This window comes from Camelus ferus, chromosome 30 (assembly GCF_009834535.1).
Source record: "Camelus ferus isolate YT-003-E chromosome 30, BCGSAC_Cfer_1.0, whole genome shotgun sequence".
NCBI lineage: Eukaryota > Metazoa > Chordata > Mammalia > Artiodactyla > Camelidae > Camelus > Camelus ferus.
In genome coordinates, this window is record NC_045725.1 from 24,933,575 (window position 1) to 24,949,070 (window position 15,496).

General features: G+C 38.2%; 1 protein-coding gene across 1 annotated transcript in view; it reads left to right on the forward strand.

Annotated features, from left to right (window-relative positions):
- The window catches only part of PHLPP1 (PH domain and leucine rich repeat protein phosphatase 1), a 186,673-nt gene that overhangs the window by 123,198 nt on the left and 47,979 nt on the right, over positions 1 to 15,496 (forward strand). Inside the window, 2 exon segments of the mRNA XM_014557697.2 lie at positions 12,041 to 12,187; positions 12,818 to 13,048. Coding sequence (XP_014413183.2) covers positions 12,041 to 12,187; positions 12,818 to 13,048 — 378 coding nt within the window.

A 15,496-nucleotide genomic window follows, 5' to 3' on the forward strand; every position in this document is an offset into this window, starting at 1 on the left:
ATACTATTTGTAGATATTTGCTGTTCTGAGTGGTAACCAGCTTTTCACTCTGTGCAGCTCTTAGGGGACAATGATAAGCATGCAGGAAGGGGGCCAAAAGTTGTTGATGGTTAAATATCATGACATAACATGGGACTTGGGAACACGATTAACATCATTTTGATGACTTCTGAAATAACGTTTTGGTTGCTAGTGTGAGAATGCTGATGGGAACCAATAACATTTTTCTCTCTCCCTCACATCAGACGCAGCTAACTCTGGAGCTCCTTCTGACAACGTACACGTGTAACTTTGGAAAACTAAAGACCCATGAGGGTTTCTGTTTGTCCTAAGAGTGCCTGTGATTTTGGTGTTACTCACCATGTTCTCCGTGGTAATAGGACTTTGGATGGGAGGAGATGCGCTCCTGTTGTCATCTGGCTTAGGCGGATTAGGATGATGATGCTAGAGCTGGCGGGGGCATTTGACAGAGGCCTCTAGAAAGCAGGGCACACCCATGCCTCCCTGAGGACGTCTCTGGGACTCGTAATTAACAAGAAACCTTAGGGAAAGTCTGACTTTCGAAATAGTTGTTCTTTCCTCCAATTTTAAAATTCCTGTCAGAAGGCTCACTTTGACCCCACATGAAGGGGTGTGTGTGCAGGGGAAGCACAATAAGGGAAAAGGAGATGTTATCTGATTTATGTGATACAAAACCCCACACGTCCTAGGATAGGCTATTTCACTCCTCTATTCAGAACTTTCCGTAGGTCAATAGCAGTGTCTTCATCTGGAATTAGAGGCAATCTGTGAATAGTCTTTAATCATCCTTTGCAACCACAGGCGTGCTTTCTGCTTATCAGTATATAGTTTGCTTAACGTTTTTCCAAGAATACCCTGGAGTTTTTGCCCTCCAGATCACTGTTTCTCGAAGTGTGATTTGTGAAATGCCTGTGTCAGAATCACCTGGGTGTTTACTGGAGACAGATACCTGGTTTTCATCCCAGACCTGCTCATTCAGAACTTCTGGTGATAGGGCCCAGGAATCTGCATTTTAACAACGCTTACTCAAGTTTGAGAAACAGTTGCACCGACCTATTCTTCTTGAATGTTCTCTTTTCTGTTCTCCATCTGCCTTTTGAACTCTTGTTCATGTCCCTGAGATAAAAGTGAGTTTTCTCTTCTGGAAGCACTCATAATTTTTTTCAAGTACGTTTTCATCTGCTATTTTATATTATAGCAGCTTTGCTCCCAAACTGTTTCAAGTTCCTGGAGGGGGAAAACCATGCCTAATTCACATTTGTATGCGTCACACACCTTTGGGCCTAATAAGAACTCCGAATGTGTTTAGCGAATGAATGGTTTAGTCTCATGATCGGACGTTTATTATACCTCATAAACGGTGGGTGTTGGACTTTTTTCTGTTTAACTACCAAATATGCCTGGTCTGTTTGTGATGTGAGCTTACGCTTTTCATGTCTGAGCACATTTTCATGACATAATTATTCTCTCTGGCTTTAGCTCATGCTCACCTTCTCCTTTGGTAATCCAGTTTCCTTGATAGAGACGTTATCTGGTTTTCATTTTTATAAATTCTGTATGACTCAACTGGGATTTTATCCAAGTATACTGTGTATGTCTTCTCTTTTTTGAGAAGAGGAAATAGTAATCTGTTTTCTGCCTGTTGCAGAAATGTTCTTTTTACATTTTATTATTTGCTCTTCTAGTGTGGTGGTTAATATTAAACATCTCTTGAATAGTATCGTGATTAAATTGGCTAACTATAGGCAGATCTGTTCGTAAGAAAATGAAAAAAAATGTAGCCATGGATAAATTGAGAAAGCATTTCATAAGAGACAGATTTAACTGTAACATAACATATGTCTTGTCTTTTTGAGTATTATGTTGCAAATTTATAACAGAATCAGAAAATGACAGATTTATGCTGCTTATAACTCATTGTTTTCATGAATTTAGTGCAGAGTTACTGTAGATCTGGTGACTGCTGTTTCCACATGATTACCATCTTATGGTTTGGAGTGGTTTTCTATATAATGTGATTACTTGATTCATGGGAGCCTGCCCCTGCACGCACCCCCCCCCTCCTCCCATCCCTTCCTGTGGGCAGGGGCTTTGTCTTGTTGGCTGTTGTATTCATAGGGTTAATTTAGTCTAGGATCTGGCACAAAGTAAGTAACCAAGAAATGCCTCCTGTTTGAATTATTTTAAAAGGCAGGATTAAAATAAAACTTTCTCTCTTTAGAGTATGCTTTAATTTGCCCTTAATGCAACACGTCCACTATAATTATTGCCAACACTTGGGTGTTCTCCATTTCCTTGATTATTATTTTGGAAAAATTATGTCTTTGAGTTGTAGCTCTGGTGTACTTATTCTGCTTTTTAAAATTTGTAGCAGTTCTTAAGAAAATTTTGCTTAAACCCTCCTGTGGTTGTAAATTTTAAATTTTATCCAAGTAAAATATGCGTGTGTTTATGTTTTCTAGTCATTTAAGAAGGTGATATGCTTGTTTTACTTACACTGAGAGTCATTTATGGTGATTAGGACTAAACTAAGATGGGGTGGTTTCTGTTTATTTTGGCTCCGGTGTTAAGAAGCTGGTCGTGTGCCCTAGTAGCTTTTGGGTATGCTGAACCTTCCAGAACACCCTGGCAGGTGCTAACTGAGAACAAGGCTGGTGGGCTGCTCGGGTCTTGGAAACAAATGGCATGCGTAAGTTCACATGGATTCATTTCAAAAGTTATAAAAGGACAGCAGGAGAAAACACTGCACCAAGAAACAGAGAAGTCACCAATGAGAGTTCAGTTCCAGGGCAGTACAGTTTGGGGGTGTGGAGAGCAATGTAAGAGCTAAAAGGAGTTTGAGTCATGCTTTCTGAAGGGTAGGTGTTCCCAGCAATTCTGAAGCAGGCCCAAAGATTCAAATGTTTCTCATGCCACTACAACCACAGACAAGTCCAAGAGGAATGTGCAGCAAAGGAATTTCTCCATACAAGAGAGAGACTCTTAAGTCTTATGCAAATTATTTTGCTTTCTTACATAATTATTATAGCATGTAAAGGTTGCCCTATATCATTCCTGGATTGGGGCAAAAATATTAAAACATGGTATAGGACTAAGTTTGCAAGCCAGTAAGGTTCCACGCCAAAGGAGTTGGAATTTGAGGAGCACGTGGAAATGAATCAGAAGTTACTGACTGGTGTCTTTCATTCATCGATGTAACTGATGTTTCTTGAGAGAAAGTACATTTCATTACACATTTTTAAAATGTACTTTAATAACTTTCCCAAGATTTGTCCCTCTAAATACAAAAAAGTTACTCTGTAAAACTAATAATTTTATTAAAGCATTTTAGTGACTCCAAACCACAAGGTGAGCTCTTAGGAAGAACAAAAATATAGACACTTGGTTTTATAAATTCTCTCGGAAAAAAAGAAGAGAGAAACAGTAAGTGTCACCTGTTTTTACCCAAGCCTTTCTCTTTGTCTGTTGTATTGGAATGGCACTAAATTTTCTCTTTTTGTTCTCTCTTCCCCTAGTATATGAAATATATTTAAATTGAATGGAAATTGAAATGGATGGTTTATTTAATAAATGGTATTGGCAAAATTAGCTACCAGAAAAAAATAGACCTCTATGTAACATAAAATAAATGTCACATGAAATAAAGATCTAAATGTAAAAATCAAAATATATAAATATTAAAAGGAAATATAGAAGAACATTTGTGCCACTTTGGGGTAAGGTAAGGGGACCTCCTCAAGCAAGGTGAAAAACAGAGACTCCATAAAGGAAAAAAATGCCAAATTGGAGCAAATAAAAATTAAAATTAGTGTGTGGCTAAAGTTAGCATTAACAGAGTGGGAAAAACTAAACCTTAGACTGAAGTGTCATGTGCCACATGGCAGCATATGATACCAGGTGGCACAGAGTATTCAGGGAGCTCTTACAAATTGGTAAGTAAAAGGCGAACAACCCAGTAGAAAAGTGGGCAGAGGATATGAATGTGTATTTCCAAGAAGATGAATTTCACAAAAAGATGAACTTCACTGAGAAATAACCTTGAAATGACCTGATACCACTTTTTGCTCATCAGATTAGCAACAATGGAAAGGATGCTAACGTTAAATCCTAGAGAAGGTAGTGTGTAAAGAAACCCTCTCCTGCAGTGGCTGATTGGGAGTATGAATTTCTACATTTTGGTAATTTTGCCGTATGTTTTAGAATTTAAATTGTACGTACTCTTAGACCCATCAATTATTCTTTTAGAAATACAGGTTCACAGTCCCTTCACCAAAACTCTTAAGACCATTTGTATTTCAGATTTCAGAGATTTTCAGGTTATTAAAGATAATATGGTGCATATACTGTATATTATATAACACTTTCCTCAAGGTAGAGACAGCACTCCACAAGCAAACATATTCATATTTCTCAAGAGAACAGATGAATATTCGCATCAGTTTAGATCAGTTTGCCACCACATGAATCAAAGAAAAATCTCTGAATTCGTAGAGCTTGTTGGGTTTCAGAATTATGGGCACTCATAAATACTGCAAAATAAAATCATTGATGCACAAACAAATAAGCTGAATTATTTCTAACAGCAAAAAAACTGGAAGTACCCAATGTGGAGGGATGGATAAATTGTGGTACATTTGTACTCAGTGCATTATGCAGCTGTCAAGAGAGTACGTTAGATTTTAATGCACTGACTCAGAAAGATGATTTGTTTTTATCAGGTGAGAAAACAAGTTGTAGAAGAGAAATGTGTGGTATAATCCAACTCAAAAAATAGGGAGGGAGGTTATTTCCTATTTATGCATGTGTATGTTTCATCAGGAGGAAAAGATTTGGAAGGATATATACCAAACTCTCTGGACACTGGTTATCTCAGGAAGATGAGATTTGGAAGGAAGCAGGAAAGATTGTTAACATTTTCTTTATATGCTTCTAGAGTTTGACTTGTTAAAATGAGCGTGTATTATTTTGGTAATCAAATAAGGGCAATCTTTCTCTTAAAAGCTGGTGAGTATTACGGAGCGGCACCCTGGCAACTCTCCACTAGGGTGCAGCCTCCCGACTGTGAGGGAGCCTGCTTTTCATAATTAATAATTAATGGAAAGCTGGGGGCTAAGCCCAGAGCTAGGTTTACAGCTCCAGCCCTCGAGCAAGTCCTTCATTACTTAATACCGAAGCCTAATAATTTCCAAAATGCATCAGCATGTACCCCCACAGGGAAAAAAGGAAGTTAAACTCAGACTGTTACTATGAAACGGAAATCCAGTCACCAAGGGAGTCTTTTTTTAGTTGACCCACTTGTGGGGAATAATAACTCGAGAAAGTAATATTGATTTTTCTTTGTTAGGCTCATTGAGTAAGACAAATGTGATTTCCTCTTGATGAGTGTAAAGTGTGACACTCATTTTAAGCACATTTGGAGTCTGTTTAAAAATAGAACTACTTCCACCATACTGTTTTTTAAATCTTATTTATTTGTTTGCTTGTTTATTTCGGTAGGGAGGTAATTAGGTTTATTCATTTATATAAATGGAGGTACTAGGGATTGAATCCAGGACCTTGTGCACTCTGCCACTGAGCTATACACCCCCCCCACCATACTGTTATTTTATTTTACAGTCAAGGTTTTCTGGTACTGTACCCTTAGTTCCTGGAAAGAAAATTACTAAAGATTTCAATGGATCTAAAGCTAATTAGTAGTATGTCTCTAGACAGTCATCATGCTATTTATTTGGCTTTATTTACTAACAATATGTAGGCTATATATATCCATTACCTTTAACTCAGATGCAGAAAGAACCTTGTACATAAATTTTTGAGTGTGGATAGATTGAATGGATGAATGTTGAGAAAGGAGCAAAAATTAAGCACATCTATGATCATGACGAAACAAGCCCAGGGCAGGGAGGTATATGAGAATTGATAGCATTTGTGTGTTTATTTTTCTCAACTGTAAGATCTTAGAACATTTGGTTACTCTTTCCTGCCCTTGGAAAACGTGGCTTCTCTTTATTTTCTAGCAAGGATCGCTTGCTTTTTTAGAGGCTGGAATGAAGTAAGCTGGTCGATCTGTTTTAGGGAAATAGAGATAGGGAAATTGGATGCGTGAATGTGATGAATTTTAACCTTTTGGTTTAATATAACAAATTAAGTGTTCTTCCCTTTTGTAGAGTTAAATGATTTGTTCAGGAGAGTAGCTTGGAAGATAATTCCTGGGAATTTAGTGACTGAGGAAAAAAACCCATTTAAAGTTAAGTGTAGACTATACTATGTTAGCATGGTATAGTGCTGTCTGGATTCAAAGGAAAGCCAGCAAGTGCAAGGACAAAACTAATGATTGCTGTTCCCTCAACAGCAGCTTTAAAGTGTGTGCTATGCCTGTCCTGCTGCTAATTAGTTATGGCTGTGAAGTTGGAGAAAGAAAAGAAAAAGTAAGAACATTAACAGATCGAACTCCTGGAGATTTGAGCACATTTTGTGTCTGTGTATAGTAGCATAGTTACTGTGCTTTTGTTGTATACTGTAAATACGGTGGGAGATGCAAATGGAATAAATGTCTTTCATTTGGCAGAGCAGTGATACCCCAGCTCCATCCCACCACCTTTCCCTGTCCCCACTTTTGACCTTCTCTCATCTCGAGATCACATCCCTGTCCCTACACTTTGCAAATAATCATGCACTTTGTTATATGGCTCTCAGCATGCCTACTTTGTAAGGAACTTCAGTGTTTCTCTGTGAACAAACACAGTTAGAGGCTTTTATCTCTGTAGATTATCAAGTGTATTTAGTTGATTGTACTCTTCTGTGACACCCGGTATGAAAAAAACAGAGGTGTGCCTTGAAACTTTGGATTAAGTCAGACCTGAGTTCTAAACAATGCCCATTGCCATTTGCTAAATGTAATGCTGTACCATGTAACTTCATTTTGAGAACTAAGATTACTGTTGGTCTGGATAAATATTAGCTGATTTCTTTTTCCTACTCCCAGCTCTATGATAGAACAAATGATGAACATGAGTTACTTCTCTTACCTTAAAGCATTTACTTGCTCTAGAAAGTGAAGTCCGTCTTTTCAGGTTGTTGGGTAGTTTGGGAGCATTGGGCTGTGCCTGAATTTGTTTGAAGGTAAATGTACATCTTGTCCAAAATGTTCATTGTCCCCCAGAGCCGATAATGCCATCCTTTATAGGGGGAAATGAGGATGAAAAAGGAATGCTTTCCATGCACTACTCTGAGACCATTCTTTGACTAGTGACTTAGAATTATTAGTAATTGATATCTATTTACATTTTAACTCTTAAGATATAGGAAAAGAAGAGTAGGAGAGATGAGAAGTCGTACTGATATCAAAAGGCAAGATTCAAGGTGTGTATGACAGTCACACAATTTCTCTGAGCCTAGTTTCTTTGTCTGTGAGCCTGGGAAATGAAAGTCCCCTTCTGCTCTCACTTTTGCTAGCTCTGAGAAATAAGGAAGACAGAGTCACTCTGACTTTCTTTAGCTTTGACACTCTGTGTGTGTACACGTGTAACAGGTGTTTTTTGTTTTTTGTTTTTTTTAAACCACACAGTTTCTTGTCCTTTTAGTGTCTAAAACATCAAAAAGAAGCACTTCTTGCTATTGCTAAGCTGACAACTGTAATGATTACAATCATTAAAATAATTTTTATTAATCTTAAATTTTGTGATGCTCTGATCATCCCCTGTTTACCTGTATCGAACAGCTATGAAGGAGTAACTGTAGCCTCAGTGAATATAATGTACTTCCATTTCAAGGATTTAATTTTAAGGTTTAAGAACTGTAATACTCGTTTTAAAAGTAAAATTATTTAAAATATTTCACCAAATTTGTATTCTTCCAAAGCCCTCAAGTTTTACTCTAGAATCTGGGTCTGGGCACATTTGATAACTTATTTGTCTCACTTGTTAGTGTGAAAGAGCTAAGTCTTCTATTTTGTAGGAGACAGATTTCTAGTTTTTCCCTCCGTAACAGTGTGTTGTCACCTTGCTCTCTCCTCTGCCTTCTTTTCCGATGAAGGTAGAGGGAGGAAAGGTCATCCACTCCCCTCTTTGATCTCTTACCTCTTTCTTAGCTTAAACATTGCCTCCAGGTATCTGTTTCACTCATTTTAAGACCAGAGGGAAGTGGATTCTAGGCAAACTTCCCTCTTATTTTTCTAGGAAGGGGTTTTTAATTGGCAGATGCCTATAATCTGACTGCTTTCCATATACGTAAAGAAAAAGTGGACCTCTAAGAAGGCTAAGGGTTAGAATTTCCAAAACAGATGAGTTTTAATGTGTTCTGATCAAGGCCTCGTTCTCAGAAACAATCCATGCTTTGTTTGCTAAACAACTCTGCTGAACACTGTGTTCTTTTCTGGGAAGAATTTGGGGGATGGGCCATGCAGGGAGGACTATGAAGGAAGTGGAGAAAGAAGCGAGAGAAACTTTAAATACTTAAATCAGAATCAGCCCTTGAACCAGGGCAAGAGTATAAATAGAGGCCACATACTACATATCTAAATATTTAAGTTATAATTAAGCTAACAAACTGTTAAATAAAATACCTTCTCTCCTCCTGTCTTGACAAATGCACTTTTATAATGACCCCCAAGCGCTGACTCAAATTTAGAATCCTCAGACCCCTTGGGGTTCTGCACTGGGTGTGGCATTGTGGGGAGAGCAGGCTCTCTTCCCGCTCCAGCTCCATCCCTCACCCTGCAGAGATGTGAACACAGCCCCCGTGTCCAAGCTCTGCCCACCCTTAGGGCCTATGGGTGCACACACTTATGGGAGGATGTGCCCAGGGGAGAGCCCCACACAAGCACTGAAAAGAGGTTTGGTGTCATTGGGTAGGGAACTCCAGGGTCCTGCCTGCTCTCAGTGTGGAGAGAGTGCTTCTCTCATGGAAATATAGCACAAGCCACATAAGTAATCTTAAATTTTCTAGTAGCCACATTAGAAAAAGTAAGAAACAGGTGAAATTAATTTTAATATAGTAGCTTATTTAATTCAATATATCAAATATATATCAAAATTATCAGCTCTAAAAATTGTTAATAGAGTTTACATGCTTTTTTGTACTAAGTCTTTGAAATCCAGTGTGTTTTTTGTAATTAGAGAACATCTCACTGTGGACTAGCCCCGTTTCATATGCTCAGTAGCCACCTGGGTCTGGTGGTGGTGTACCAGGTGGCTCAGCTTTAGGGAAAGAGAACCCAGACTCCTTGTTCTGTAGGGGTACTTGGCCTCTGGGGCTGAGGACAGTCCTCTTTACTGTAAAGTCTGATGGTGGTTGTTTTTGTCATTAAATTGATACAAAGAATAATTGCACTTCTTTATATTTAGAGCCGGTGGCCATTTAAAATACAAAAGGTATAATACATAAAACTAATGAGGGGCACTTAGTAAGTTTGTTTTCCTCTTCCATTTAAGTTTGTCAATTGCCTTTTACTCATTCAACGCACTACTGCTTTCCTTCCTTCTCAGGAGTGATGTGGTCCTAGGAAATTTGTGTGCATGGCTGAATATACCTTTTCTCCCCCTATTACTGATGGATACTTTTCCAAAAGCCAATGCTTCCACTTTCCGTTTTGAGTAATCACTGAAATTATAATCCTTCCATTTTCCACTTTCTGAAGTCTTTGTGCTCTATTGTGTTGTATGTCTAGGGTCTTTTTCCTTCCTAGAGGGATTTTTTTTTTAAGTTCAGTTTAATTGCATGCATATTTTAAAATTGTCACCTTTTCTACCAAATGAGGAAACAAATCCAGAAAGTAGGATACTGTTTTTGCTTGGACTGGAACAGCGATTTTGTCTATTTCAGGATACAATTACCATATTTAGAAGGGGAAAAAAAGTAGTTAAATTTGAATCTCAGAAAAACAAAGAATATATATATATATTTAGCATAAGTATGTACCATGCAATATTTGAGACATACTTATACTAAAAAATCATTTGTTGTTTATCTGAAATACAAATTTAACTGGATGTCCTGTATTTTATCAGGCAATCCTTTACCCTCTCAAAAATTGAGAACCCTAAGCAGCTTTTATTTGTGTGAATTAAACTATTGATATTTACTGTATTAGAAATTTAAACTGAGAAGTATTTTAATGCATAATAATTCATTTAGAAAAATAATAAACCCCCTTCTTGTTAACAAATGTATCTTTTATGAAAAATAACTACCTTCTAAAACAAAACAAAGGGAAAAGAATGTTACTGTTTTCAGTTTTTTGCAAATCTTTTAATGCCTGGCTTAATAGAAGATAGTTGGATTCTCATGTCCGTTTTTGCTTCCAATCAGATGTGCTATCACAATGACATATACCATCTGGAAATCTCTACTTGGGAGAAAATGAGAGTAGCAAAAGGCAAATGACATCTAAGTATTGCTATAAAAATAGTCTTGACCTTGGGAATCTCCTGAAAAGGTCTCGGGGACCTCTTCCAGGGTCCCCCAACCATGCTTTGAGAACCCCTGAGCTGGGAATAATAGACCCTATGATTCCAGCTTGTGTTGGATAGATCATAGATTATCAGAGTAGAGGATAAGCATTCTTTATTTTAAGAAGGATTAATGAATCAAATGGTAAAATACAAAACAAATTTTAAAATGATTTTTCAGGTTTCACAGTAATCCTTAAATTTTGTTTTGTTTCTAACTTAAAATTCTATTAAGTGTATACTCCGTCACCCAAGAAAACAGCAATCAACCTGTCAAAAAGGCACGTTGTCAGCTTTCTTTTTGGAATAGAATCTATATAGCTATTTAGAACAAAGCTTTACATTTTTAATTATAGAATTCCACAAAGAAGTCACATGACAGTTTCTTTAAAATACTGATTGGATAGAATTGGGTTCAGTTTTAAGATGCGTATGTGTCTGTTGTAGGGATAGTGCACATTGCCTAGTTTTCAGGCTTGGGCAGTTTTGAAAATAATTAGTGTAATGCAACAACCGATCTGATTCTCATCTCACATGGAAGTGTAGAGGCTGGCAGTGGGCCAAATGTAAGCGCACAGAGAAGTGCATTCAGACTTAAAGATGACTTCTTGAATTGCTTTAATTGCTTAGACAACTGAGAAAATGAAAGAGCCATTAACAAAAATAGAACAGGAGGAAGTGCTGGTCTGGAATAAAGATGGTAAGTTCAGTTTTGGACTAGAAATGTTGTAGGGTAGGTCAAGAGAGAGGAAATGGTGTGTGATGACTTGGAGAGAGTTGTTCACAGAGCAGGGAAACAATTTCTGAGGAAGGCGATGTAAAGAGAGAAAAGAAACTGACAAGTAACTAGTCTGTGAGGAACACCTAACTGGGGGGGTGTGGGGAGGACAGGAGGAGACCAACAAGGAAAAAGAAGGAAACGTGGGAGAAAGGGTCTGGAGAGAGCTAGGAGGAGGCCTGGTGAGGAAAATGGCCTTAGGGTGGAATTTGAAAAGAGCTTCTCAAAGAAGGGTGTGTAATGAGCAAGATCAAGTGTTGGATTGAGATTGAGGAATGATAACTGGTTCTTAAATTTGGAACTCTGAAACTGGTTACCTTAGAGAATATGGTTTTGATAAATTGAAGTTTTTAAAATCATTTCAGGTTTGGGTTTGAGGGAAGTGAAATAGAAACACTTTTGACTTGTCTGGGAGAAAACAAATCCAGAGAGCTACACCTGTCCTTTTCTGCCCTCTCTGTTTCCGCTCACACATGTGTTCATTAAGCTGGCGAGGCAGGGCTAAGAAATGCACTCTGGCAAACTCACCTCCTTACATATTCGACCTTATTTTAGAGTAACGTTCGTTTTCAAATATAATGTTTGTATTTTAGGTAAAACACTGGCCTTTGAGTCTGAAGATGTGCACCCAGCTCTGCTGCTCACTTACCCTCTGAGGGCTCCGTTTCCTGCCCAGCTGACTGAGAGCTGGGCTAGATTATCTCTATGGCTGTGCCAAAAGCCAAAAGCATGTGATGTTATACATCTATGACATTTGTCTTTTCTTTCCTTTTGTTTTGTTTTACTGGAATAGGTTCACCAAGTTGAAGAGTCTTAACCTTTCCAATAATCATTTAGGAGACTTCCCATTAGCAGTCTGCAATATTCCAACCCTGACCGAGCTGAATGTGTCCTGCAATGCCCTCCGAGCAGTCCCAGCAGCCGTCGGAGTTATGCACAAGTACGTACTGCCAACCCCACTGCAGAGTATCCCTCAGAAGCCCCCAGGAAGCTGCGCTGGGGTCGTAGCACATGAGATCAGTTACCTTGTTATTTGGTCAGGCAAGGCCCCAAATCAAGAGATCAGGTTCCTGTGTAGAGTTCATTTGTTAGCTTCTGTGCTTTTTAGAATCTTGTAAAGAAAAAAAAAAAGAAAATATCCTTGTTTAGAACTGAAGATCCCTACATGAGGGTGCCTAAATGTGGGAGGAGGGGTTGCTTTCTCATTTTCTAAGTTATTGCTGAATTCTAAGACGTACAAGTTAATTTTTTAAAATAACAATGAGAGATGAGTGTTTTGGCGGATTCACATAGCAGTCAGCTCATGGTGTTCCTATTTATGCCTATGCAAGTTGGGAAGTTGGTCATAATTTTTGTTTTCAATAAAAGATTAAGATGCTTATCTCTGATCTTTTCTCTCTGGTGTATTATTGCCTCAGGCCCTGCCCTTAGCATTTCACAAAGAATAGTATATTTTCTTCTTCTTTTTTTTTTTTTAGTGATACAATCTATACTTATGAAACTTGTATGTTAATAATAAAGATGTAAAATTTACACATTCTCTTTATAATTCTTATGTTTTCTTCCATAGCTTACAGACATTCTTGTTGGATGGAAACTTTCTCCAGACCCTTCCTGCTGAGTTGGAGAGCGTGCCTCAGCTTAGTTATCTTGGTCTTTCTTTCAATGAGTTCACCGACATTCCAGAAGTGTTGGAGAAACTGACTGCTGTGGATAAGCTTTGTATGTCTGGAAACTGTATGGAGACTCTTAGGCTACAGGCTTTAAGAAAAATGCCTCACGTTAAACATGTGGACCTAAGGTAACCATTTTAAAGAAATATATCCCATTTGAGTGGTTGGGTTATATTTGGTGGTAGGTTCTAGTTCTTTTGGCGGCATTCTTAGGTCAAGGCAAGCAGGCTGGTTAGTTGCAGTTAGGGCCCACTTTTGTATTTTTGCCCAGCAGGAATAATGATCAACAGTACAGTATGCTCATACCAGAAACTTATTTTAAAAAACAAAACCAAAAAACTTCTCATTGATGAATGACCATATATCTTGAAGGTCTTACTTGATTTTGCAAGCCTGAGCCCAGTTTTAATTAGCATATCAATCAATGGGGCCATTGAGTCAGGGGAGCTGTTCATGGTGAATGAAAACCATATCATTGAGAGCAAAGTGGATCTTTTTCTCTCTTCATCATCCTTTTCCGTGGCTTGATGCAGTTGACATCATTGATCATCTCTCCTTCCTTAATGTTTTTTTTCCTTCCTTGGCTTCCCTAGCTTAATGTAATGTATTCACTAAACTAATAATTATTTATATAACTTATTTATTTTAATTTCCTCACTCTCCATCCAGATGTCTTGGCTCTTAGTTTACTGGTCTTTACAAAAATATAAAAACACACAATCTCTTGTTAGGCCCAAGTTTGAGTGGCATCTCTGCTCTCACTCCTTGCAAGTTTGAATCCTGGTCATACCAAATCTCAACTGAAAACCATTAACACAATCTTTGCTACATCACAGTGTCTAGTAATCATCCCTTAGTATGTAAAGTTCAGTTTTAATTTCAATGCAGAAAGAACCAGTACACAAGGAAGAAGCCATTCTAAATTTCTCTTTTATGGAAAAAAAAAAAAAGAGTTCCTGCAAGGCAACATATCAGGCTTAGGCCTTAATATTAACTTGCCCAACTTGATACTTTTTCAACCAAACCAACTCCACATTAGCCAGGGAGTGATGACCACATTAAATCTTGGGTGAGATATTTAATGTTTGTCAAAGATGCTTTCTTTCCTTGCTTTACTACCCAATTTCCTTTCTGATGATAACCCCAGACCCTCACTCCGGCCTGTCAACTTCATCAGTATAAAGCAGCCTCTCCTTTTGCTCCCCTTTCTTCTCCATTCTTATGGTTTGGCCCAGGAAACCCGTTCATTCCAGTCCCACAGAGAATTGGTTGGCTTTACCTTTCCTGAGACTAACGGGATCAGGCACCTGGGGAAGTATTAGCAATTTGCAGGCTTAGGATCCTTAACTCAGGGAGTATAAATGGTAATAATTTATCTCACTTTGAGAACTTTTTGGAATGTTACAGGATAGAGAACTGAACACTGTGTCTTGTTAACCTTCTTTCTAAATTGTTAACATTATTTGCCTCTGAGTCACTGGATTTAAAAAAACTTCATATTCAAGAATTTAAGCCCTTTTTAATTCAGCCACCCAGAGGTGTAACGATGGTCATATTGACCTCACGTAGCAAGCCTAAGAAGCTTTCTGAGTTACCAGGTACGTATGACAGGCATCGTTTTTCTTGGTCTGAATTAGCTTACAAGCAAGATCAATCTAAGATGTCTGGAAGTAACTGTTCTTATTAAGAGCTTTATAAATTCTTCAGATTTCTAGTTCTAACTGGGTCTTTTTAGATGAGATCAGTTACAGCATAGACTTTGGATTCTATAAATGTTAAATGAACATGAGTAAATAGCTGCTTTCCTCCAGACCGCTGAGCTGAGCTGAGGAGCGGTGGGGTCGGTAGGAGAGGGGATCTGGTCAGGTTTGCTTATAATTCTGCCTTAATATTTTAAATTGAAGCCAGTGGAATGATTTAAGGGGAGTTTCACTTAGATTCTGTAAGCAGAGGGCTAATTTTATTGATTAAATTTTTTATTCCTTCAGATGGAAACATTACCTCATATTAAAAATAATAATTTTTCTTTTAATCTTATTCTTTTTCTTATATTGATGTTCTTTGAGGCTGATGCTGTTTATTCTATGCATCATTATTAATCCCTCCTCCTCTTCTCTGTCTAAAATACAGACATTACCCACGTCTGTCTCCTGGAGCGCTTCTCTTTTCTGTTTTCTGCTGTGGTGGTTGGCTGCCTGTACTCACAGGTCTCCATCATTTACCATTCACGTTACCATGTTAAATACTCCTCAGTATTTCTCTAACCCTTATTTCTCTTCTAGGGATTAATTCCACTTCGGCTGCCAGCGGGATAATTTCACCTTGCTTTCCCTTACTGACACTCAATCAAGTTGCATGTGGAACAGAGTTCAGCTTCTTTCTTTATTCAGCCAGTTCTTTCCCCTGGATTCCTGTTTTTACTGATAGCAACTCCACTTCATTGGTTATCCAGACACAAAACTTTTGGCTCTGTTTCTCGTCCACCAGCAGATTCTATCAGTTCTTCTGTCACAGCAGGTGCACTTTGTCCGTCCCTTTTCCGTCTCACTGCTGTGGTTGTCCCCTCACTGAGCTGG